Source organism: Scylla paramamosain, chromosome 31, assembly GCF_035594125.1.
Source record: "Scylla paramamosain isolate STU-SP2022 chromosome 31, ASM3559412v1, whole genome shotgun sequence".
NCBI lineage: Eukaryota > Metazoa > Arthropoda > Malacostraca > Decapoda > Portunidae > Scylla > Scylla paramamosain.
Window position 1 is genome coordinate 19,034,000 of NC_087181.1, and position 27,500 is coordinate 19,061,499.

General features: G+C 37.3%; 1 protein-coding gene across 4 annotated transcripts in view; it reads right to left on the bottom strand.

Annotated features, from left to right (window-relative positions):
• The window catches only part of LOC135088798 (EH domain-containing protein 3-like), a 48,318-nt gene that overhangs the window by 18,817 nt on the left and 2,001 nt on the right, over nucleotides 1–27,500 (bottom strand). For 2 of the 4 annotated variants that reach the window (XM_063983850.1, XM_063983849.1), the window contains exon 1: nucleotides 14,824–15,791. The exons of 1 other annotated variant lie outside the window; for it this stretch is intronic. In XM_063983850.1, the coding sequence (XP_063839920.1) occupies nucleotides 14,824–15,629 (806 nt within the window). In that variant the 5' untranslated portion in view covers nucleotides 15,630–15,791. Of the gene's footprint in view, nucleotides 1–14,823; nucleotides 15,793–27,500 lie in introns of those variants that run through there. One more of the 4 variants, XM_063983851.1, reaches the window with a different exon arrangement.

A 27,500-nucleotide genomic window follows, 5' to 3' on the forward strand; every position in this document is an offset into this window, starting at 1 on the left:
GAGATTCATTCCAATATACAGTAGAAACGATAATGGAGATTGTGGAAGAGGAGGAGGAGGAGGAGGAGGAGGAGGAGGACGGGTGGCAGCGCGAACGCCCTACATTTCTCTCTCTCTCTCTCTCTCTCTCTCTCTCTCTCTCTCTCTCTCTCTCTCTCTCTTGCACTAATACTAATCCCTGAGTACACACACACACACACACACATACACCTCACCCGTCTCTTCACCAGCGAGTTTTCCCCAACACGTTTTCTTCCATATGGTAATGTTCACTTGTTCTGCTACACTATCTTACCCGGCAACACACACACACACACACACACACACACACACACACACACACACACACACACACATGAACGCGTACGTACGTGTGCAAGCTTCTACAATGAACAATTCTTTATATTTTCATAGTTTTTTTTTTTCCAAGGTCATAACGCTAGCAAGAGGAAGTGTAAAACAAGGGTTGATTGCGAAACACTGCTGCTGCTGCTGCTGCTGCTGCTGCTGCTGCTGCTGCTACTACTACTACTACTACTACTACTACTACTACTACAACAACAACAGCTACAACAACAACAACAACAACAACAACAACAACAACAACAACAACTACTACTACTACTACTACCACCACCACAATTACTATTCCTGCCAGCGCAAATAACCAGAAAACATCACATAATTGGCCCCCATTATCCGCGAGGCCATGTAAGTGACGCTAAATATAAGAAAAATAAATAAATAAAAATAATAATAATAGCGATGCAAGTTTAGCGTGACGAAAACAAGGTACAGGAACCATTGTGACTAAAGGCAGAAAGAAAGTGTGTTAGATTCACACGTTATATATAGACCTGAGGCAATCGATACGAGGGTTTTAACAGGAATTTCTATACGAGATGATGATGAAATGTAAGTCTGAAGGAACGTCCATAAAAATAGGTAAAAATAAATACGTAAATAAATAAGATAAAATAAAACAAATCAATCACATGAAGTTAAATTTAATGAAAGAGTTAAAAGGTATTCCATGTATTAAAGTAACGATTAATTTAGATTTCAATGTACACACACCTCAAACTAAACACTGGTGGAATACCCTTAAAAATAAATTTAAAAAAATAATAAACGGTCGAATATTTGGCATGAGAGAAAAAACGCAAGGGATAAAGAATAATATACGGCATAAAGGAATTAAATAATATACAGAATATATATATATATATATATATATATATATATATATATATATATATATATATATATATATATATATATATATATATATATATATATATATATATATATATATATATATACATACACACACACACACACACACACTTAAAGAAAATTAGTGAATGAAAAAAAATTTATTCATGCCTCTTTTTAAAACATTTTAACAGCTTTCAAACTACAATACTTCTACCACTTCTCGCTATATTGTTAACCAAATGGTAGTGAAAGAGATGAGCGAATGATTTCAAAGACTTGCGCAGAAAATAAAATTGCATGCTGGTTTCTGAGATGGCAAGTATTGACACGCACACACACACACTCAAACACACACTTAAGGTCAGAGAAGCAAGAAGATGAAGCAGATGTTTATTTATCTTACGTTTCGACATTGAGTCACTGAAAAAGACCCACTGTGGAAAAGTTAGAGAAACAGACCCGCTTTATCCTGTTTCATCACACACACACACACACACACACACACACAGTAAAAGTGTATACTGGTTTTTGAGATGCCGAGTACTGACACACACACACACACACACACACACACACACACACACACATTTCCATAATTTTGTCAAGTGTCAAGGAAGGAAATAAGGTTGGTGGGGGTGAGGGAGGAGGTGGATGCGGTGGTTGGGGATAGATGTATGACAGGCACGCCCCCACAGACGTGACAACATTCCCGGAAGCAGCACCCTTTTGTCGGCCTTTGTCTACCTAGCAAGGACCAGTTCCGGTTATAACTTGTATCTGCCAGCTGGGAGGCGAGGGGAGAGAGAAGGAGGGTGGGGGGGAAGGAAAAGGCTTGGAAGGGAAGGGAAGGGAAGGGAAGGGAAGGGAAGGGAAGGGAAGGGAAGGGAAGGAATGGGATAGAAAGAAAAGGTAGGGATAAGGAGGGGAGAGGAAGGGAAGGGAAGACAAACTAAGACAAGGCTAGAGATGAAATAGAAGGGGATGGTAACGTTAGGGACGGGATGGGAAGGGAGAAGAGAAGCGAAGGGAAGGGGAGAGAAGGGAAGGAAGGATGATGGAAATGATGGAGATCCCAGGAATAGCGATGAGTCAACTGAGTAGAATAAAAAATGTATGAGCACGTGCACTTTCAGGATATACTGAAGGAGAAATTTTTTAGAAGCATGATGGTGGAGTTCTCTAATTTCGGTTGGGTCATTACGACGTATAGAGGTGCGTTTGTTAGGCTCTCGTGATATGTTTACGTTGAAGAAGTAAAAACCACATGATACGCGACAAATTTTTGAAGTGTAAACTCGTAGCTTCGAAATATCAAGTTATATTGAGTGAAGAAGGATAAAGGCACAAAGAAGAAAGAACAAGCTTTGAAGTACAAGTTATAAATAAATCTCCATTGGGTGAAGGGAGGACTATCACAAATAACTAAAACAAGAATTACAAAAATCTCACATACTAATACTTGAAATCCAAAGGGATGAAGGTGGAAAAAAAAATCCCTTACGATACAAAAACAAACATGAAAATATATGAAATGGATGTCAATTATGACCACAACGTTCTCAAACACTTGAAAGTATGTACAATAATAGGCATAAGTGATCGACAAAACATTTCCATACGATTCTATACTCTGGAATTCGTCATGGCACTTCTAAGAATATGTAGGAACCTAAAAAAAATATAAAAAATAAGTAAATAATAATAATAACAATAATAACAATAAATGAATAAATAAGATAAGTTGCAAGAAGCTATCAGTCCTTTTATCTATAACCGAAACGAAATATTTGCACGAGCGGATTGGTCTGTAATTTTTCAATGAGGAATGTATCTAATAAGCCAAAGTGTTCCACAAAAAAATCTTCAAATACCGAGAAATAATGCTTACTGTTAGGAGCAATAAACATAAGGTACAAAAGCCAGTGGATGAGAAGCGTGCCTGCTTATTACCAAAGAATGTTGATATGTAGGTAATGTTTACAGCGAGGAGCAATGAACATGAGCTACGGAAGTCACAGTGATCCAGAAAAGAATGCTGATATGTAGGTCATGTTTCAGGGAGAATCAATAAACATAAGGTACATAAAGAGCCGCAGTGATCGACACAAACGTTCCCCAATCTAGAGCAATGCATTATACAACACTTTTACGGGTACACTTGATGGGGTGAAGGTCGATCTACGCCTTACATCACCGCTGTAATCCCGCCGCCCTACCTCATCAGGGAATTTCTACCGCTGGAGGTTTGTGTTGGGAGGACTAACATTACACATCCCGCTGGACTTTAATGTATGAGAAATTACACTGTTGTTTCTGTTTCCCTTTTGTCTTCTACCAACGCTACGGAAACAAAATAACAAGAACGATAACTAGAACAACAACGGTGACCTAAATAATAATGGAAAACAACATAGGTAATGAAAAACAAGACTCAAAACAAGAGGAACAAGAACAACAAGCAAAACAAGAGGAATAACATGAAGAATAACAAGACTACAACACCAGCCCTTCCTTTCGCTTCCTACCCACCACAATGACACACCACCACACCCACCACCATCACAAACATAATCATTTCCTTTCCACCACCACCACCACTACCGCCAACGTCGCCACACCTCTCAGGCTTTCATAGTAATTCCACCTTGACTTACTGAAGCAACGCAACACAACTTTTTCCGCGATCCAAACTTAATGCGAGCTCTTAACTATTAAACTCACATTATTTCCCTTTCGGCTCACCCTTCTCTAAATATGGTTAAGCATACTGTGACGCTTCTGTGAACGTTTTATTATGTCTGCTGGTATGAAGGCATTTTTAAATTCATTTGGCTAGTTCTTTCTTTTTTTTTTTTTTTATCAGGATTACACATGTTTTCTGGGAGTGGTAATCTAATATTATGGCTCCTTTATATAAATTCCCTTATCAGCTTTCTTTTCTATGTACATATCTATTGTACAAAACAGAAGTAAATGAATAAATGGATAAATACACATATGAAAATAAAACTTGATCAACTGCAATGAAAGAAAACAAGTTTCCCTTTTATGTAAAAAAAAAAAAAAATATATATATATATATATATATATATATATATATATATATATATATATATATATATATATATATATATATATATATATATATAATAAAAAGTAAATACATGGATATAAGTAAATAAGTAAATAGATAAATAAATAAAATTTCCTCAAAATGCAAAGAATTAGGTAACATCACTTTATACATGCAGGATGAAAGCATATAAATATAAATATAAATAAATAAATAAACAAATAGATAAATAAATAAATAAATAAATATACAACCAATGATAAATAAAAGCAATGCAGGAAGTGTGTGGCAATAATATTTATCACTTCGTACTACACAGGAAAAGAATATCAAACAATGTGAAACAAGAAAAACAAAGTAAAAATTAAATAAATCAGTAGAGGATAAGAGAAATATCAGCAAAATTATGAGAAAGCTATGTGGAAAGAGAAAACAAAGCAGGATCAGAGAATTATCAAAGAAAACATGAAAAAAAAAAGAGAATGCAGAATGAGACAAAACACTGCAGAATACAATATCAATGAAAATAAGAAAACCAACAGAAAAACAATGAAAAACATATAGAAACAGTACCCAAACATACCACACTACCAGACAATGGGACAGGAAAAGTGTACAAAATAAAAGTAACACATCAGAAATACTTGGCATTACACCATGCACTTCACACTCTGCCATTAGGAAACCTTCAAAAGAACCAGACTTGCATTCCTTACAACATTCCCTGAGATTCTGAGTAATGTCGCCATGAGGATTGCCGTGAATAATGTGTACATGCTGAAACTGATATAGCAGCATGTGTATGGTGAAGGACCTACATATTGACTGTCCTACATATTGATGCTGAATAGTAATTAGAATTAATTTAGAAATGAATTAAACATAAGAACAAATGTTAATGTAAGGATTGATACTCATAGACCTGTAAAAAATGCGAATGAAGGTAATTATTCATGAAAGTCAAAAGAAAATCCTCCATGTAAATACACATAAAGGAAGTAAATATGTTAATGATGATCAAAATAAATAAACATATCAATACATCCACAAAAACAAAAATTAAAGAAAACAGTTACTGATGTGATTATGCACCGATATAAATAAACAAACAAAATATAGGTATAACACACATATATATATAAAAAAAAAATCCAAGTAAATACCACTAAGAGATAAACAATAATAAACAAACAAATAAACAAAAAAAGACGCGTGCGAATATAAGCCCTGGAGTTGCTGTGCGGTCTTGTCACATTGCTATCCCAGGCCAGGTCAGCAGAGGTTAGCACTGCCCACCCTCCCTGAGCCAGCCGTACCTGACCCTGTGAGTGGCGTCATTCACCGGCCTGAAAGATGACCTTGCCGCCACCAGCTGACTCAAGTGATTATTGACTCTAGCAACAGCCGAGTCAAGGAGGTGTTATTGATTCTTTACATTCTCATGCCACACATACCAGACCTTGATAGTGTGTGTGGGACTTAATTAAAACTGAAGTAAATATAGGAGGTACTTTCAACTTCATTTTACATATTATTTTATTCTGTTTTTCCATTTTTGTATTGCTGAATTCTTCTCTCGTCTCTACTTCTGTCTATTCCTTAACTTACTCTTTCCAAGACTTATAATTGAAATTGGAATGGAAATACGAAGTACTTTTCAATTCATTTTTTTTTTTCTATGTGTGTGTGTGTGTTTCTGCATTTTGTCTTTCTATTTAGTATCCTGAAATTCTTCTCACACCTCTACTTCTATTCCCTTAACATATTCATTCCTTGTCCTTAAACTCCTCTTCCACCTTTTAACGTAACTTGTAATTTCATATTAGTAACCTTAGGCAATTTTACTCATCAAAAATAAACTATAAGCATTATAAAATTTTACTAAATATTTGACGACACCTTTTGCTGTGAGTGCAGTGTTTCAGGATCTCTATCTTAATTTATACAAGACATTTATATCAAGCTGAGGAGAATCTGTAGCCATCAACACATAAAAATAACAGTGAAAGAGTTTCAAGTCATGAGATTGTGTATGAAGAGTTAATGAGGAGGTAAAAGTAATATTAATGTTGAAAGAAAACTATAAGGACAAGGACTGGCTAAGGAAAGAGTTAAGAGATTGAGAAAGATTGTAAGTTGAAAGATTTTGAAATGAACACAAAAAGAGTAAGTTAGGGGGATAAATAAAAGTAGAAATGAAAGAGTTTTAGAAAGAAAGTGTATGGAAAGAATGAGAGAGAGAGAGAGAGAGAGAGAGAGAGAGAGAGAGAGAGAGAGAGAGAGAGAGAGAGAGAGAGAGAGAGAGAGAGAGAGAGAGAGAGATTCTTTGAGGGGGTTTCAATATCATGATGAGTTTTACATGAAGATGTGCCAATGTCATGGCTATTGCAGTTCTACATTTACTGTCCTCTGATCTCAACACAATAAATTTCCACTATGAATTCTCCAGCAGACTGTTAATTACAAACATAATTATTAGCACCATTACCTAGTACAACAGCTACAATGTAATGATGCCAGAACAGTGGAGGAAAAATGAGTATTCCATTTCCCATGATTAATTAATGCACAGCTGCCTGAGGGTATAGGTACATAAAAAAGATCAATAGATTAAAAAAATAAATAAAAAAGCTTCACATAGAGGCAACTCTTATTATGTATGTCACTACATTTGATATGTACAGATAAGGATAAGCTTGGAGAAAAGCAGGATGCAGTGTTATCACAAAGTTCTTGGTCTCTGTCACAGCATTACTGGCCTGACATATACATAATGACAAGTTGAGATGTCCCTTATGCACACACACACCAATGTAGCTTGATCATGATATAAAGGGAAAAGATGTATGTGAAGCTCAATTTGAAAATGTTTAGACACGAATCTTTAGACACAAACAAACAATGTTGTCCTTCACCCTGATCACCAAATGCTGGACTTGCATGTTATGGCTATTAATCTCAAAAATTATTGCAGAGATATTGAAAAATGCATTGAATAAAGAAAAATTAAATCTTCAGATGGTCTCAAACCATGGATTTTCAATTTACAATAAGATTAAAGAAATATAACTCATCCATAAATTGCAATTCACAAATAAATGCCTCTACATTTTCAGCAGACTATTATCTGACTAAATTTAATGGAAAATAAACCTAACTACCACTGTTATATTACACAGCAGTACATCTACTCCTATCATACATTCCAAGTCCTTGAGTGGGTAGGGTTTTGGTGTGGTAAAGCAGCCCAGGCAAAAATATTGTGACATACTGTTATGGAGCAACAAAAGGCACAGTGGCAGTGATAATACATCAAGCAATCATTCCATATGTGACATTTGTTGTACAGTAATGCAGGGCATAACAAGGTAACAAGTTGGTGATACACATAAAAGCAAAAAAGCCCATCCAGTTAACATGGCAGTGGTGATGTCATCCTTAGCCAAGCAATTTCTGAGCCTGCTTGCAAACCTTAACCATGACATCCTTTATCTGATTCTAATGGAAGCACAACCACTTGTCTCAATGCTTACCAATTCACGTTTCTCAAATATTGATAATCATGTACAATAGCATGAGTGAGATGATAAACAGAGTAAGTGGCAAAGGATAGTTTTGGCATGGTAACAGATCAACACATGGTGCAGAGGTATGCCTATGAAGAAGACACAGGAACAGACAGAGGTTACTGAGATGAAGATGTGAAGGTTGCTGCCAGGGATGATGAGGATTGGTAGTGAAGAATTAATATAAGGAACAGCCAAAGTTACAATAGTGGCTAAGACAATACAGGAAAATATGTAAGAGTAAATTGGTATGGATGCACTTAAGAAAATAAATAAATAAAATCTATTTAATTATCTATATACCAGGCTGGCAACACTACGCAGGATGACCCAGACAAATCACACTCACTATTAGCTCCACAAGCCCCTGGTGGAAAAGGACAGTCTAAAAAATAATAAAGAACCAAATAAAGAATAAATAAATAAATAAAAACTAGTATAGAGGTAGAGGTAGAGGAATGACAGAGCTAAATGAAGATGGACAAAGGAAATGAGGTCGGGTGGAACAAAAGGTGGAAGGACTGCATAGGAGACAAGTTGAGAGTGCCCTAAGGGAAGAGATATATAACAGAACCTTATGGAAAAAAACTGGTGAGGATCAGCAACTTAATATGAACACTGGTCAAGCTCGTGAAGAATAGAAGAACCCAAATTAAAAGTAGTTCAAGCATTTGCTCCTCAGCTGATACGTTTCTTGTGCAGTAACAACACAACAAAGACAAGAATAAGAGCAGTGTGGAGTGGGCTTCAGCTGTTTTGAGAGGGTGACTAACACATTTAAGCAGGCCAGACTAACTTGCAGAAGGTACCAAGACTAGCCATCAGTGGTGTGGTAAGAGAGGCTGTTTTATCACATATCTGAGAAGACCTGACAAAGTTCCACAAAGCATGACTGATGTGAACTCTATCATGTTTTTCATATGAATGTATTGATATTTTTATTCATGAAAGTTTTTTATAAGCTTTTGTGAAAATTTTCTTTATTTTTAATTTTTAATTTTGTTTTATTGCTACTTCAATATGAAATTGTGTATGATGAATCAAAAAATACTTAAGTATAAACACTGTATATTGTGATACTTAACCTATAATCATGTATCATTATTACTATTATTATATGTAAAATAATTATCAGTTTAGCTGTGATAAAGGTTCTTAGATCAAGAGGGCAGAGAGGACAGAATGCCCAACATTGGTGAGTAGTGTTGCCAAGACAACACTTCATTAACTGACTGATTCCAAGTGCTGCACCTCTTGAGAAAGCTCATAGGCTGTCTATACATGCTCCAGTTCTACCATTCACTTCTCTTCAGTCAAGCAATCCACAACACAGGAGCATAACCTGGCTGAGAGTGAGTGCATCATCACCACTGCTACACCCACTGCGCTGTGTTAATAAGTGTTCATTGTACCTGGGAGGGATTTACACGACAGATGATGTGTCCTCAAGTATGAACAGGAAATGACTACATACCTAAACTTCTGCTTCCTTCTGTTCCACTTTCTAGTCATCTCTCTTTTCACGCTCTCTGCTCTCTTCTATTCTAATTTTTCCTATGCTCATGATGTGCCTAGAAATCATTCCTTACTTCATGCCTTCCTATAGCCGAAGTTTATCATCACTTTGTCTCTCCCTCGTTTCAGTCTCTGCTCTTCTCTACCTTTTTTTTCCAAGCTCATAGTTATGTTGCTCATCACTCATCATTTAATTCATTACTAGAGCTACAGCTTATAGTAATTTTTTTTCCCTATTCTTCCTTTCCCTCCTTGATCTCATTACTGCTACATGTGGTAATCATTCCTTACTGTGCCCTTGCCTACAACTACTGCTTCCTGTCACGTCTTACTCTTCACTCTTTTTCCTAAGCATCATTCCTCCATCCATTTCTTTCAGTCACTGCAATATAACACTATGATGTTCTATCTGTACATTACAAACCTCAATTCAGTAGTAATCTTAAGCCCTTCAAGATAATTATCAAACCAATCATCCATGTATCTATCACTGACATCTACTTAAAGTGCCCCTTATCATTAAAATTACCACTAAGTAACTAGTGACCTATCAGCACAGTGGTGTAATGGTGTACTTGACTCTTAATTCAGAGATCCCACATTGAAGTCCCTTATCAGACAGAATGAGTTTGGGCTTGCCTCTTTACTGTAGCCCTTGAGTGAGTACAGGATGTTTTATATTGCAACCTATAAGAGGATAAGTATATGTAAGCTGATTTGTGGCTTTGTATGAAAATGGCTAAGAGATGTAAGCAGAACTGTGGCCTTGTCTGAGAATAGGTTGACTTGTGGCCTCATAAGAGAATAGGTGTGGGGATGTAAGTTGACTTATGACCTTGACTGGGAATAGGTATGGAATGAGTTGTGATCTTGTTTGAGAATAGGTAGGGGATGTTCCTTGAATTATGACCTTGTAAGAGAACACATGTGCAATATTTGCTGAGTTGTGATCTAAAAGAACAAGTATGGAATGTCAATGAGATGTGACCTTGAATGAGATTAAGTATTGGATGTAAGAAGAACTGTAACCTTGTAAATTAACAGATATGGGATGTATGCAGAACTGTGACCTTGTATGGGGATAGGTATGGCATGCAAGCAGAATTATGACCACATATGAGCAAATAGCTATGGGATACCAACTGAGTTTGACCTAAAAGAACAAGTATGGAATATCAGCAAGATGTGACTTTGTAAGAGAGCAGGCATGGGATGTAAATAGACATATAACCTTATAACCCAGCAAACAATAACTAACAACAGTTGTATCTTCACTGGTGTTTTGAGGACAGCCAACAGGTAACTTAAGGCTTACAGAATGATCACATTATCACCAGAACAAACCTGTCTATCTATTATCTACACATAGGGCACAATAACACACCCACACCTAGACAAGGCTTCACAGACAATAGAGGAACCTAAGATAAATATGTGAGATAAGACTACTACCTCTCTTCAGTTCACAGAGATAAGGCATCACTGTCTCTCATTCTCTCTTTCCAACAGCAAACAATTCTCATATTTCAAACTATTTACACAATAGAGAAGTTCAAAAATATATAATCTGGTCAACAAAAAAATACATAAATAGACCTTTATGCAAATGACATGCAGAAGAGTGTCAAAACTTTAGAGAAATATTAACATGGCCAATTAGAAACCCATAACATTACTAAAGAATGCATATTAGCATCAAACCTAAAATTATGTTCATTACAGTTCCTTGATCTTTTTGCTAATCATAATATCTTTTAGCACAAATAAATCTCAATTAGTTGAGTTTCAATTTCCTAACATTTTCAGTAAACACACCTAATTCATTCAGAAATCATGATTCACTCGTAGTATGTAGATTCCAGGATTACTTATATTTCTCATGAACTTTATGGGGTGGCATTTATTATCTTGGGTTACATCACTGCGTTACTCAAACAATGAGTTAATAATGGCTGTACGATTTACCCCAACCACTCCAATGCCTGGCCAACCCCTGCAAGGTGAATGGTCGTCTAGAGCTGGCAGTGTGTCTGGTGCCAAGCCACTACCTTCACCCCCCCCAGCAATGCAAACCACTTCCTCAACGGTGTATAAAAAGAAAATAAAGAGGACACTTCTGCCACAATGTATAAAATAAGAAAATACTAAAAAGGATATTTTCTGCTGTTGTAAAAGTAAGGAATAAGTAAAATGGTCATTATCTTACTATATGGTGTGTAAACTGAGAATTTTTCCTGCTATTACTTAAGGGCTTGTGTAATCACAGCCATGACCATCTCACATGCACAAGTTTCACCAACATGGATACACCCTAACATATATACATGTAGCAATTTTGCATCCTATTAATTTTCCATAATGTTGAGTCCTCTGATGTTGACTGAAGAGAAAGATACTGCATGCCAGCCCAAGGAGGCGGTGGCCAAGGAGCAGCACAAGGAAGTAGTGGACTGTAGGCTTTTCTGATTAAGTGACCAAAGATACCTTACATACAAGCTGCCATCAACCCTTTCTTTGACACATACATGCTGCCCTCAACCCTTTCTTTGACACCTACATGCTGCCATCAACCCTTCCTTTGACACCTACATGCTGCCATCAACCCTTTCTTTGACACATACATGTTGCCATCAATTCTTTCTTTGAGTGTGAGTGCACTGTGGAGCACCTAAAGAGACCATCCAACCATTCCAGGAATCCCACTAATAAAGCATCCAAGCCTCAAGAAACAAACCCACCAGTATCAGTAAAAAACATCAAGAAATACAACTCCTCAAACTATAGTAGCTAAGGAAAACTCTGCTAAATGCTGATAATGATAAGTGGGATGAAGAAAATCCTGACATTTAGTAATGACCCGCTGAGGTAAGACCCTGGCACACAGCATAACCCAAGGAAAACTGAGAAGCCATCAGCAAGCTAAGACGTTGGCACACAGCTTCATGTAAAGAAAGCTGAGAAGCTGTCATCAAATGCCTGCACAGCTGCAACACCACATGCTGCCCACACGAGGGGAACTATTCACATACTATATTCTTGTTCATTTCTATTTCTGCTTACGGAAATTTGTCCGTACTATATGAAAATTTTTTTTTAATTTGAAAAGTAGCATTTTATATAGAGTCATCTCCTTCAGTTCATGTATAATAACTTATGTAATGAAGAGGATAACCAATAAATACCTACTACCTATCTCAAAATGGCATCATAATCACACCATCATAACACTTAAAAATCTTATTATTACATAAAAAAATTCTTATATGCCTATATATTATATAATCTCTCCATACTTTATGTAAAGAAGATGAAAACCAAAGAAACCTTGCTTTTATAAAGCATCATAATTACCGTTTTCTATAGCTGTGTGAAGGAGGCCAGTCAAAGGCTTAACAAAAATAATAAATTACCACCATTACAAAACAAAGCACAATGAGAAAAAAATCACATGGGTATGGTATGCCATCAACACATTTGTACACCTGATAACTGCATGACAAAAATTCTTGCAAAGCTCCATAGGTCTGATAAGCCATTTCAGTCATGTAATGAGAGATACTGTCAGTCATTGAGTTAAGAACACACCTGTTCCCAGGCCACACCCTAATGATGGACAGGTGTGTGGGCCGTGCCAACACTCATCTGTCAACCAAACAATGTCACCCATACCTGGGTTAGGTTACAATCACCCTCGCAGAACAACAGATCTCAGTGAGCCTCATTCTAATAGCATTCGACCAAAAATGTCACAATAAAAAATTTTGTATATCTATGGCAAAGCAGTTGCCAAGTAGTCGGTATTCAGATTTGGTGATCTCAGTGACCTGAGTTCAAGTTCTGCCAGATGTTGTCCATTTTCAAGCTACTGCTAAGTTGCCAAAAAATAACCATATGCTTCCTATCAGTCCTATCTTTGATGGCGAATGTGTCAGGGCAGCATGGGCCTCGGCAAACGAGTCCTTCTAAAACCCTCCCTGTGCCATCACAGGTGGTGGTTGGCCATCTAAGCCTCCAGGAAGTAGAAGAGAACAACCATTTAAACCATCAAATGAAGAGTTGCAGCAAAATTTCCTACCACTGCTATAATAATAATAATAATAATAACTAAATGGTGCTAACATCATCTCCAAAGACATTTTGCTAGTGCTGGTCGACATTTTGCTAGTGCTGGTCAGCATCTGAATACAGACATACAGTAGCCACTTTAGGCGAAGAATAATAATAATAATAATAAGGTTTTTTATAACTGGCTGTCATACTAAATCATTTCATAAGCCATCAACACAAAACACAGACTGCATGAGTTGTCAATGACCAAAGCAACCGTAGCTCCCATAGAGATGCACCTCCCCTCATACACCAGTGCATGTGGTGAAGAGCTACACTAAAAACTATGGTGAACAACAACTCAGACCACTTGCTAGACATAGATGCCGTTAAGAGATTGCTGTGCATATATTTGGAGTTGGAAGTGTGTGTGTGTCCAGTTTTGGTGTGTGTGTGTGTGTGTGTGTGTGTGTATTCACTGTACAGTCTGCTGCTGGTCTCTCTTGAGACAGCCAGCTGTCCCCCTATGGAAAGAGCTCAGAGCTCATACTGACCAATCTTCGGGTTGGACCGAGACCACTCACTCACAACACACCAGGACAATGAAGCCACAACTCCTCAACTTACATCCCATACCTACTCACTGCTACTCAGGGGCTACACGTGTATGGAGAGACACCCAAAATAATCTCCGTCTGCCCACCCAGGGGATCGAACCCTGGCCCTTCAGTTGTAAGCCGAGTGAGCTAACCACTACACTAGTGGACCGTGTGTGTGTGTGTGTGTGTGTGTATGTAGGTGTGCCAGTTAGGAGAGTGTTCATGCCACTTGGTTGTGTGTTTGTAGCTTCTCATGAGAAGGTCGTCTTATCCATCATAAAGAAAAAAAATTAAATAAAAGAAATGAATGTCCTAAATAAATAATAATAATAATAATAATAATAATAATAATAATAATAATAATAATAATAATAATAATAATAAAATAATAATAAATAAAAACAATAAATGCAATCATATAAGAAAGCCAATCCAAATACATCAATAACCATCTGGAAAATATTCTTCCTGAAAAAAGCAGAATGTGGTTTGCAAAAAATTTTACGAGGCTCTCTTCAGATCACATTAGCAGAGGTTTGACAGGTGTACAATTCAGAAAGTACTGCGTTCACCATGAATGTAATTTATATAAAGCTATATTGGGTTAGGTTAGGTAAGGATATAATAGGTTAGGTTAAATCATGATGCCAGGTCTGGTTAGAAGGTATGTGAAGTTAAGACTATGCTTAGAGCACAATAACAGAGCCTACAGCACTGCAATAACTCCAAAGACACAACAATGACAAGTAATAACATAAAACAAATGTAATGGATAATGTAATTTAAAAAACAATGCCAGACTCACCTCCTGTTGACATCATATCTGAGAGGTTCATTCCAGAAGGAGCCAATGTAGACCCTGGCCACCTCGGGGGTCCCTAAAACCTTGCCCAGGGACCACATGAGGGCACCATACACCCTCATGAGCTGCTGATGGTCCACCATATCAGCTTTGTTCAACACTATACGGATCTTATCATCGTGGGCTTTAAGAGCTTCTATGGACCTTCTGAACTCGTCATTGATATCCAGTTTGTGAGCATCAAAGAGGAGGACTATTCTGTCGACCCTTTCAGCGAACCACTCCAAGACACCTGTGAAATCATAGCCACGCCCCACCCACTGCTTCTCCCCGGACAAGATACCCGGGGTGTCTATGATGGTGAGGCCCTTCAGCACCGTGTTACTCAGCTGGGAGCACTGGAACCGGTTGAGGAAGGCGTTACCGAACTTGGATAAAGGTCTGAAGGGCTTTTTCGAGTCAACCACCAACGCGTTTCCAGGTATGACTCGGTCTGTCTCCCCATGCATGACTGTAATGAAGGCATCTGTGGTGGGTTCTGGCCCTATCCTCATGCCCGGGAAATCGCTCTCCAAGATGTATTTGATGAATGTCGTCTTGCCCGTGGAGTACTGGCCCACTAGCAGTATCATGGGCTTGGCATCAAAGTCTGGGTCATCCAAAGCTGGCGAGTGGAAGTCATGGAACTGGTAGGTGGTCTCCAGGGGCAGGAGTTTGGTCTTGTACACCTTCCTGAGGCCTTGTAGCACATTGTCGTACACTTCGTTTGAACCCTTTTTAGTTTCGTCCCTGTTGATCCAGGAAAACATGGTGGTGGAGGTGGTTGAAGGGGGCGTGAGGGGCGCGCGGCCGTGCGGAGAGGAGGCCGGAAACTGAATGAGTTGTCACTGGAGACTCGCACACTGCCATCTACCGCCACCTGCACTAAACACCCGCCAGTTTTAAGCGTTCTCTTCGCATCCTCTCTCTTTTTATTCTCAGCATTATTCTATCTATATAACAAAAATGCTATTCCGTCTATATACAGTTATTATACTCAACATGACTGTATGAGTTGTCAGTGGGGTACTCTCGCACTGCCATCTACCGCCATCTGCACCACCCACCCGCCAGTTTTGAGTCTTCCCAAGATGCACTCTTTCTGTTTTTTTTCCTCAGTACTGCTTCAACTGTATACCAAAAGTCCTATTCCGTTTATATACACACCGAAACTGTACGATTTGTCACAGGAAAATCAGTTCCTGTCATCTATTGCTATTTATCACAGTTTGCCCACCAAGTGGGCAACTATGGTTAAGTCTTCCAATCGTTTTTTTTCCTAGTATGGCTCTAATGTATGCTAAAATTGTTATTCCATGTACATATTCAACAAGACTGCAAGAGTGGTCACAGGAGAACCAGTTGTTATCAACTTTTACTGCAGCTACCTACCAATTTTATGTTTCGTTATCATTCCCTTTTTATTTTTCTATCATTACCGTATCCATAACGACCATTCTATCTATTATATCTTTATATATGTATATTAGGAGTTCTCACAGAGTTCATATGCTGCCATGTATAATATATATCTACCAGTTTTGTGTTTCTTGTAGTATTCCCTTTTCTTTCTTAATCCTGTTCTATCTGCTTTTGCCTATTCTTATGACTCAGTGAAGGACTTGAGGACACACTGCCAGCCACCGCCATCTCTTGCACCGATCCCGCCAGTTTTAACTCGACTTATCAACATGACAACATCCAAACCTCAAGATATTAGCCACATGTGTACCGCAGGGGTATTTCTTACATCATAATCACTACCGATGCTGGAATTTGATCAATATTGCAAGAGAAAATGGCTGTAAGGCGATAAGGAGAGTAGACGGTAGATGAAGGTATGCATAAATAGAAGTATCTGATAACCTAGGATGGAGTGAGAAAATTTTAGTTTGATAAGAGGTGAAGTTGATTTTGGTATGTAGACAGACAAAGACAGACAAACAGGTAGACATACAAACAAACATATAGACAGATAAATAGACAGGTAGGCAGATAGGTAGATATATAAATAGATAGACAAACAGATAGATAGATGGATAGAAAAAATATATATAGATAGATAAATATATAGATAGCTAGAGAGATAGATAGATAGATAGATGGATAGAAAAAGAAAGAAGAAGAAGAAGAAGAAGAAGAAGAAGATGATGATGATGATGATGATGATGATAATTATGACGATGATGGTGAACAACAACAACAACAACAACAACAACAACAAAATAAAAAAAAGGAAAGGACTGCGTGTCTCCTGTTCAGATTACCCACATACCTGGGTCAGGAAGGATCACACGTAAATCATTTAGCAACGTGTCTGAGCCAAAGGCCTGCATGAGTCTTGTATGAACGGCTCTCCAGCACGACAATCACGACATATTGGATATTTAATACTCCTGTAACGTCCCCAGCCTCACCGTCTCACTCCCTGACCTCCATTCTTCCTTAAGTGCATCAATTTTGCCATCCACTCAACGCCAAGGTCTCCTGCAAGGCCCTCTCCCGTACCTTACCCTTGTCCTCCATACAGACACACACTCTCCTTTCATTGTAGATCTTCGTCTTTATAATAATTTATGTGCCCTACTTACTCTAATTTTTGTATAGTAATATGGGTCGTTTTGTATAAAAGAAGAACGATTGAAAGATTAATTTAAATGCAGGTAAGCGAAACCACACGCACACACACACACACACACACACACACACACACACACACACACACACACACACACCTAATGGAGTAACATTCAATAATTTCTGCTCTTTCAGTTATCAAATATACGTTTTATATTCAGATTTTTATTTTTATTATTTTTTTTTTTACTATGCACTCGCTGTTACAATATTTATGAATATCAAAATTCATGCTCCTATCTTTTGTTAATGTTTCAGTAATTGCCGCAGAAAATATATAAAACACGTTATCACTGCAATACGAAACCACTGGTATAGCGAGATTTCATTTCAACAAACGGGCTAGTGATTAAAAAAGACTACCCACGAGAAATTGCGTATCGGTTGATGCTTTGAAAATATTGAAATCATGTATAATATTATAACAGAGTAACTAACTGAATAACTAACTAGCCAACTAAGTCTTTCATTCATTCACTCACTCATTAAATAAATAAATAAATAAATATATGAATATGCTAATATAAACTAACTACAAGAAACTGTACGGATTCTTGATTTTTGGCGTGATTCAAGAGTACTAGGAACTACAATGTGAATGCAATACGCTGCAAACATTATGCATATTCAGTCACTTATTGATGACACGTTGTACAAGAATATCTGATCAAGTTATGACGTATTTGGGAGATGACGTACGGGTTTCTCCCACCGGCCTGAAGACGCGCACTATCTTAATGCATCCTTCTCTCTCTCTCTCTCTCTCTCTCTCTCTCTCTCTCTCTCTCTCTCTCTCTCTCTCTCTCTCTCTCTCTCTCTCTCTCTCTCAAGGTCACCCTCTGCTGATTCTAGTGCATATAATATGTGTCTGACTCTTGGCGACAGAATTGTGGCTTGTTTAATATGTCATCCAGGCTCTGATTTTGAGCAGCTTTCTCTCAAACTAAAGCGAATTCCTAATTTACCTCCATCTTATTTATTTATGTATCTCTTACTGAGCCTCTTGACGAAAATATGGCAGGTTTTATAGAAGATATTTTCAATAAAATGACTCTTTGCCCTGGTTTTATTTTGTTATTGGATCTTCTGAAGGAAAAAAATGTCAGATTTATACAAAATATTATTGTACGTACATAGTGAATATTATTATTATTATTATTATTATTATTATTATTATTATTATTATTATTATTATTATTATTATTATCTATTTTATTTTATTTATTTATTTTTTGTAGTTACTCAGAGTGAGTGTTCATAATATGGGTGTGGTTTTATGTGTTTTCATTTAAGAAACTATTTCCTTTTTTTATTTTATTATTATTATTTTTTTAACTATACTTAACTTTGTTATTGGTAATCTGAAGATGAAAATATGGGACACTTCGTGGTTTCTTTCTCTCAATGAACAGAATGATATTAAAACTAATGCTAATGTTAATATAACACCAATGTTTATGTTACATAACTGAATACATAATCACGAAAATATGAAAGCTTTTGTGGTATCTTCCTCTAAATTAATGGAATACTACTAATACTAATAATAATGTTAATATAATGATACTAATACTACCCTTCTTCTAACGCTTTTGTTGCGCTTCTAAGTAGCTAATCACGAAAATATGCAAAGTTCTGTAATATCTCTCAATAAACGGAGTGATGCTGATATTAATGATGATGCCAATACACTAATGATAATAGTAACCCTCATCTATTATAACACCAATTCTTTTGCTGCATTACCGAATAACCTAAGCACGAAAGATACCAAACATTTTATTTTTCTGTCATTTCGCACGCTAGGCAAGCGAAATGTCTTCCTGTTCTGCCTTTAATAACCTTCACCACAGACTTGGCACCGGGGATACTGACTTATTCGGTATTATATGGAAATACACAGGAAAGAAATGCGACCTAACCAGTCAGGTGGGAACAGGATACCCACTCTGGTGAGATGAGAGAGAGAGAAAAAAAAAAGCTTGAAAACCTGTATAGGTCATATGAGTGTGTGTGTGTGTGTGTGTGTGTGTGTGTGTGTGTGTGTGTGTGTGTGTGTGTGTGTGTGAGAGAGAGAGAGAGAGAGAGAGAGAGAGAGAGAGAGAGAGAGAGAGAGAGAGAGAGAGAGACTAACTTGACATAGTTTATTATCATTGTTATCTCACAGACGCAATTTCACACCCAAACAAGGTCACACACACACACACACACACACACACACACACACACATTATTATTACCTCGCCTTAAATATTCTAGCACTTCGTCCCTCTGTCCTTCTCTCCTCGCCACTCCTCCTCCTCCTGCTCCTCCTGCTCCTCCTCCTCCTCCTCCTCCTACAACTTCGGTCACTGACTTCTATAATCACACACCACCGCTGTGAACTAAATAGAAATTCGTACCCGTAATAAAATGCTTGTGTGTGTGTGTGTGTGTGTGTGTGTGTGTGTGTGTGTGTGTGTGTGTGTGTGTGTGTGTGTATGTGTCGCATTTAATCTCCGCTAACTTCTACTATGTGAAATGGATGTTAGACTGTAGACTAACTTCTCCTTTCATTCATTTTCTTTCTTTCTTTCCTCAACTTTGTCTTTTTCATTCCTTCATTCTTTTTCCTTCCTCCTCCATCATCTCCTAACTTTTGTCGCTTTGCATCATTTCCTAAGCCCTCTTTTATACTCCTTTCTCTCTTCTTCCTCCTTCTGTCACTTTATTTGACTGGTTTCGCTTTTTTTTCACTTTTATTTTCCGCATTTCCCTTCCTTATTCGCTCTGACAAAACACATCTGTCTTGATCTTGATCTTAACACGCAGGACTCCTTGATAACATCGTAAACAGACTGCCGTGAGCGATGTCAACATTTTGTACATGAATACTGAGACATGACAGGGACGAAAACAGTGACATGACATGACTAAAGGAAGGAACGTGATAATGAATAAATCGACTCAATCATAACTGCTAGTTCTGTCTGTCAGTTGGTCAATACGTGGCTATAAAGAACTGAAAATGTTGAAAACGTCACTCACCACCATTAGTCATTTACCATAGAAAATTCAGTCAGGGGAAACTGCAAGAAAACTTGTACAAGCAATATAAATACATGAAAAGAAAATGCAATTGTGGAAAAATTCTCAAAACTATAGAAAAAAAATAGAATGTCCAAAATCCGTGAAAACTACAAACAAACAAAGAAAAAATAATAAAACTGTAGAAAACATAGTCTTTCACGAAATAAGTAAACGAATACCAGGAACACAGACAAAAGCTGAACGGGTAAAGTGTTTATGTTAACTACAGTTCCCCCTGTAATACCCTCCCTCTCTGTGTGTGTGTGTGTGTGTGTGTGTGGGAAGGGTTGGTGTAGCGTGGCGTGGCAGCGAGAGGGACCGAGACGCGTGCGTGAGGAAGGAGAGGTTGCGGAGGATCACGGAAGAGCAGAGCTGGTGAAGTATGTGTCATGGTGGTGGTGGTGGTGGTGGTGACACAAGCCTACAGTTGAAGAAATACCAGAATCTTCATATCTCTCCATCTTTTTATCTTTCTGTCTTTTCTTTCTCATTCATTTTCTGTTTTCGTTTGTAACGTTCAAGAACTATGAGTGTTTTCAAGTTTATGTAGTTATCTTTTTTTCTTTTTTTTTTCTTTCTTTTCTTCTTCATATTTTTTTTTCTTTCTTTTCTCCTTCTACATGGAAGAATAAGGTTTTCATATTCCTTCATCTCAGTTTTTTCTTTCTTTCTTATTTTTTTTTTCTTGTTTCTGCTACAGTGATGATGTAGAGAGATTTTCTTATTTTTTCCCAACTTATCTTTTCTTTATAATTATTTTCTCTTTTTTTCGTTCGTCTTTGCCTGAATTTTCTTCCTTTGCAATCTTTTCACAGATCTTCATTTCTTGTCTTTTTCTCAGTTATTAATTTTTCGTTTTTTTTTTATTCTTCATTATTTTTTTCACTCTTCCCTTCCTTTTTTCTTCTCTTACAGTGATGATGAAAGACTTGTTTTTTTTTTCACATCCCTTCATTCTTTTCTTTTTTGTTGGGCTCTTCGTTCATTTACGTTTCATTCCTGGCGTTTCGTTCGGATTATCAGTAATCATTTCTTGTCCTCCTTTTCATTCATATCCAGTAAGTCTCTCTCTCTCTCTCTCTCTCTCTCTCTCTCTCTCTCTCTCTCTCTCTCTCTCTCTCTCTCTCTCTCTCTACTTGCTTCACAAATCTCTACGTACATTTAGGTTTATGCAAAGTCGTGCATTCAACCACACGTTCGATTCCCGCCCACTTAATCTCCTCGGGCTTATTCGCCTTAGAGTTGCGGTGTTTGCGTCCACAACTGTTTCACAGCCGCACATGTTGGTATGTTCCTGTATTCATGTGATGCCCTAGTATGTATTTTTGTATGGAAAGATAAAGAAAACTACAGTCACTTGAACTTTTGAGCTTATCAGTAACTTCTTTCGATCTCAGTGTGTTTCGAAACTATAAAATTGTATCATAAATGTTATTAACTCATTCAGTACCACGGCATCGATTTAATTACATGCTAGATGTCATTACAGCATTTCATTAAGTCAGGGGTGATGCTTTTCGTTATCAAAGTACTATAAATGACTAAAAAAAGTACGGCGGCATCGATTTTATTACATTCCATAAGTCAGCAGAGGATTTTATTAGGTAAGGATGATACCTCTCGTTATCAAGATTGTGACTTGGAGAAGTTTGAAAGGTGCCTGCAGTACTGAGCTAACATTGAGAAACCATATCTTTCAAGAGGTTAATTAAACGCGTAAGGGCTTCCTCTTAAAAACAAGCAGTGAACGTCTGAATGAACGCCTTGTCCAGCTGTCTCTCCGTGCCTTACTGACGGCTCATTTCTCGTGTGTGACCTACATTATCTCTTGCGTGGCGCTTCCTGTGGTTGTGTGAGGAGATAAGCTAGACACCTCTCCTCGGCTTGTATTTAGACACGCCTCGGGATCTCATATGGGCTAATTTCAGAGGCCTCAAAGATCATCAGTCGGACTCACACGATTTCTTTTTTTTTTTTTTTCATTAGCGAGGCGTAATCCTTGTTAAACTGTCACTAGAGGATTTTAACACTCTTGAAAATACCAAAGGACTACAGCTTGTTTGAAGAATCCTTGTTCAGTAGTCACCAGAGGATGGAAACACTCCTGAAAACTCAAAAAAAACCTCGACTACAACTTGTTTAATGAAGTCAAGTCAGGCAATGACACGTCTGAAAATACGGTTTCTGATTCTGTCTCGATAACATGGCGAAGGTGACGGAGATGAGAACAGCGCCTATACGTAAGGCGCTAAACGTATGTCACTTCTGGGTGTACGATAATTGTGGAAATACCAAAGTTCTGTGTGTACGATAATTCTGAAAATTTTGCTTCTTGCTTACTAATGAGATGGAAAGTATCAAAGTTTTATGTGTACGATAACCGGGAAATGTTGCGTCATGCTTACTGATGAGGAAAGTACCAATGTTCTGTGTGTACGGTAATCATGAAAAATCTTACCAAAAGGAGATCATAATAAATACAGTATAATATATCAGCTAGGGTGCTACAGCGCGAAGTGCTCAGCTCGCAATCGAGAGGTCCATAGTGTTTAAGTAATACAAGGGATGTAACAAAGGTGATATAAATAAGATCCTTAGGAGTAGTAATCTGCTAAGAACTAAAAATGATAGGCTCAAGTTTGATAAAGTTAAATCAAAAGAGAGAGAGAGAGAGAGAGAGAGAGAGAGAGAGAGAGAGAGAGAGAGAGAGAGAGAGAGAGAGAGAGAGAGAGAGAGAGAGAGAGAGAGAGAGAGAGAGAGAGAGAGAAGTTAAGAAATAGACTGGCAGATTACTGAAATAGACAGCAATTACGTTGTGAAGTGCTGAGTTAATAGGTAGTTTTTAAAAGATTAGACAAATTCATGGGTTGGGATCATAGTGGATATAGGAAGGCATGTTTTATAGAGGAACTGCCACGTATAGGCCTGACGGATCCTTGCGGCTTCCCTTACGTTAGATTATGTTTTGTGAATAAAAACAAACCGGAGACAATTTGGTTTTATCTCTCACGCTGCAGCCTCTGTTGACCCAGCAGTAGATAAGTTCGGGATGTAAGCCTGGGAGTTGCGAGTGTGCAAGCCGGCAGCCTCGTCAAGACCCCCCTAAGCCGGAGTGGTGAGGCACATGTTTAATCTCAGTCGACCTTAATCACTGGGGAAGGCCTTGTCATGCAGCAGATTCAAAGAGATTGATAGAAATATGTAAATAAATTGAATAAACGTAACTACTTCGTGTACGATGATGTATTTGTTAACTCAAGGCTTCTGAATTGATGGGAATATACGTGACGCTTATAAATTGACAATAAAACAATAATTAAGGAAAACAGAGATGATAGGAAGGACAGACAGACAAGCAGATGAGAATGGGGAAAAAATGAATAAAATGGCACGTTTATGTAGATGTTTCTACTGATGGGAATGATCATGGCTTTGATAAATTATTGAAAAAAGGGAGACACGACAGACTAATAATAGAAAGACAAACAGACAAGATGGAAAAAAGAGAAAAATGGAGATGTTTATTTAAAAAGTTGTATTGAAGAAAATGAACGTAGCACTGATAAATTACTAAAGAGAGGAAGAAGAAAAAAAGAGAAAAATGAGACATGGCAGGCCAAAACAAGACAGACAAACAGACAAGATGGAAAAAAAAAACGAATAATGGTCATGTTTACTTGAGTTTTGTATTGATGGAAGTAAACGTGGCACTGATAAATTAATAAAGAAAAAAAGCAAAAAGAGAGACGTGAAAGACCAAGAAAAGACAGACAACTAGACCACAAGAATAAAAAAAAAAGACAAATTTCTTAAAAGTCTCTGATGATGGATAAAAAAAAGACCATGACACTGATAAATAAATAAAAAAAGACATGATAAGTTAAGCATAGGCAAAAAAAAAAAAGAAAGACTATAAAAGACAAAACACAATAAATAAAAATTAGAACATAAAAAAAAGCTTCATAAAAAAAGCTTCTGGAATGGATAGGAAAAAAAAAAACATTGATAAAATAAATAAAAAAAGGGGAAAAACACAAAAGCCAAAAAACAGACCGAGAAAAAGATGAAAAGATAAAGATAAAGTAATAAATACGCTTACCTATAAAATTTCTACTGATAGGAACAAACGTAACACTGATAAATCAATAGAAAAAAGGGATAGAGGAATTAGCACAGTACAGCAGCGGGGCCAAGAACAGACACACACACACACAGACAGAGAGGCGGGGCTGAAACACGAGACTGGTATAGATGGGGAGCGACAATTAACTTCAATTTAAGAGTATCAAATTAAAAAAGAGGATACGCGTCTGAGTCACGGGAGATGAAACTAAACTAAATAAAGAGAGAGGAAGACTGTAGAAAAAAAAAAAAAGGAAAGTTGTTTAAAAGAAGAGAGAGAAAAAAGAAAGTTCAACAAACCCTCTCACAAAACACAAATAATATTAGAAAAAAGGATAAACTAAAAGAAAGTCGCAGGTAGAAAAAAAAATAGTGAAGTAAAAAAATATTAATTAAGATAGATGAGCAAATCCCATTCAGAAAATTACACTCACAAAATCATTCGTAAGATCAACAGGATATTAGTAAAGTGAAGGAATAGATTAATAGATGAAAGATTAAAAAAACGCTGCTATTATTATTATTATTATTAGTAGTAGTAGTAGTAGTAGTAGTAGTAGTAGTAGTAGTAGTAGTAGTAAATGTTGTTGTTGTTGTAAGAAAGGTAAATAAAATAAATAAAAAATAGCAGCAGCAGCAACAACAACAACAACAACAGCAACAACAACAATAATAATGATAATGATAGTAATAATAATAATAATAATAATAATAATAATAATAATAATAATAACAACAACAACAACAACAACAACAACAACAACAACAACAACAACAACAACAACAACAATAGTAATGATAATGATAAAATAATAATATATAATCACAATAATGTCCCATCCTCTCCTCAAAAATAATAATAATAATAATAACACACACACACACACACACACACACACACACACACACACACACACACACACACACACACACACACACACACACATTTGCTCTACGTATAACAAGTTGCCAAAAAGAAATGAAGCTTGTGAATCTACCAACTAGACCAGATGTGAAGAAAACTCAACAGATGTGTGGCTACTGAAGGAGGAAGTTACTGAAGTGTGTCTGAATTTGAAATATTACAGTTATTTTCTGCACAATACATATTTTCTGCTGATAAAGTCCATCCGGCTTTGTATTATTCAACCAAAACATTCCATCTTAAACTTCATACTCTCTCATCTCTTTAAAATCCTACGAGAGAGAAAGACAAGAGGAGCTAAGGGAGAAACGCATTGGAACACAAAGGAAGAACAAGCACCAGCTGACTTGCTGGCTTTTAGAAGGTCGTTTGTGAGGAGGAATGGTAGATAGAAGGAGGAAGATATGTAAGAGGAAAAATGGAAAGGAAAAAAGGAAGGAAGGAAAACAGGATGGGGATGTGAGACAGGAAGTGAGGGAGGAAGATAGATATTGGAGAGAGAGAGAGAGAGAGAGAGAGAGAGAGAGAGAGAGAGAGAGAGAGAGAGAGAGAGAGAGAGAGAGAGAGAGAGAGAGAGAGAGAGAGAGAGAGAGAGAGAGAGAGAGAGAGAGAGAGAGAGAGAGAGAGAGTTTTGTCATCTCCTTTATCATCATCTTCATAATAATAATAATGATAATAATAATAGTGCTAAAAATAACAATAAAAACAATACGCCACCACCACCATCACCACCACCACCATCACTTATAGCAGCAACAATAACAACAATTACTACTAATGCTACTACTACTACTGTTACTACTACTACTACACCACCATCATCATCACCACCATCACTTATAGCAGCAACAATAACAACAATTACTACTAATGCTACTACTACTACTGTTACTACTACTACTACTACACCACCATCATCACCACCACCACCACCACTACCACCACAACAACAACAAAACTCCACCACCATCACAACCACACCCATTATCACCACCACAGCAACAGTAAATAAACAATAACGACAAGAACATCCGAAGAAATAAACAAAAACGAAGATAAAAACCACAACAAACAAACAAACATACAAAACAAAACAAGACCAAAAAAAAGAATATCGATATATATCACACACACCAAAAAAAGAAAGAAAATTATTGAGAATTCCAGTGAAGGCGCAATGGGGAAAAAAAAAAGACACTCGAGGAAACAAAATACGATCGCGGCTTCCCTCGGCATCAGGTTTAGTGGGAACAGACTGTTATTGGAGAACACGGAAACCAGAATGACACGACGAAGGTCTCCAAATAAAACACAATATAAAAGAACTCTTCGCCTCCTGTTACAAGAATGAGAAAGCTACCCAACTAACCACACGGAGCAATATGACACACACACACACACACACACACACACACACGTACGTTCGCTGCCAAGACGGAAAGTGGGAGAGTATATTTGTCGAGAATCATGTTGATATTTTAAAGGTACATCTTGTTTTTGTTGGTTACTATTCTACTAATACAACTACTACTACTACTACTACCATCGTCACCACACCACCACCACCACCACTAGAATGTCCTCCACCTCCTTCTCTGCTTCCTCCTCCTCCTCCTCTTCCTCCTCCTCCACCCCCACCATCTCCTCCTAAGACGAACACGTGATAACAAGTGACAATCGCTTATCTGCCTCCTTGCGATACCTCCCCAAGATATTACAGTAGGTCAGGTGATGTCCTCTATTCCTTCTGCCAGATAAACACGACCTGCCTGATACCCTTATACCTGATACCCTTATACTCTAATATCTTGTACCTTATATCTTTATCTAGTGAAAGATGTTAGGGGTGAAAGAACACGATATTAATTAGGACGAAAATATGAGAGAA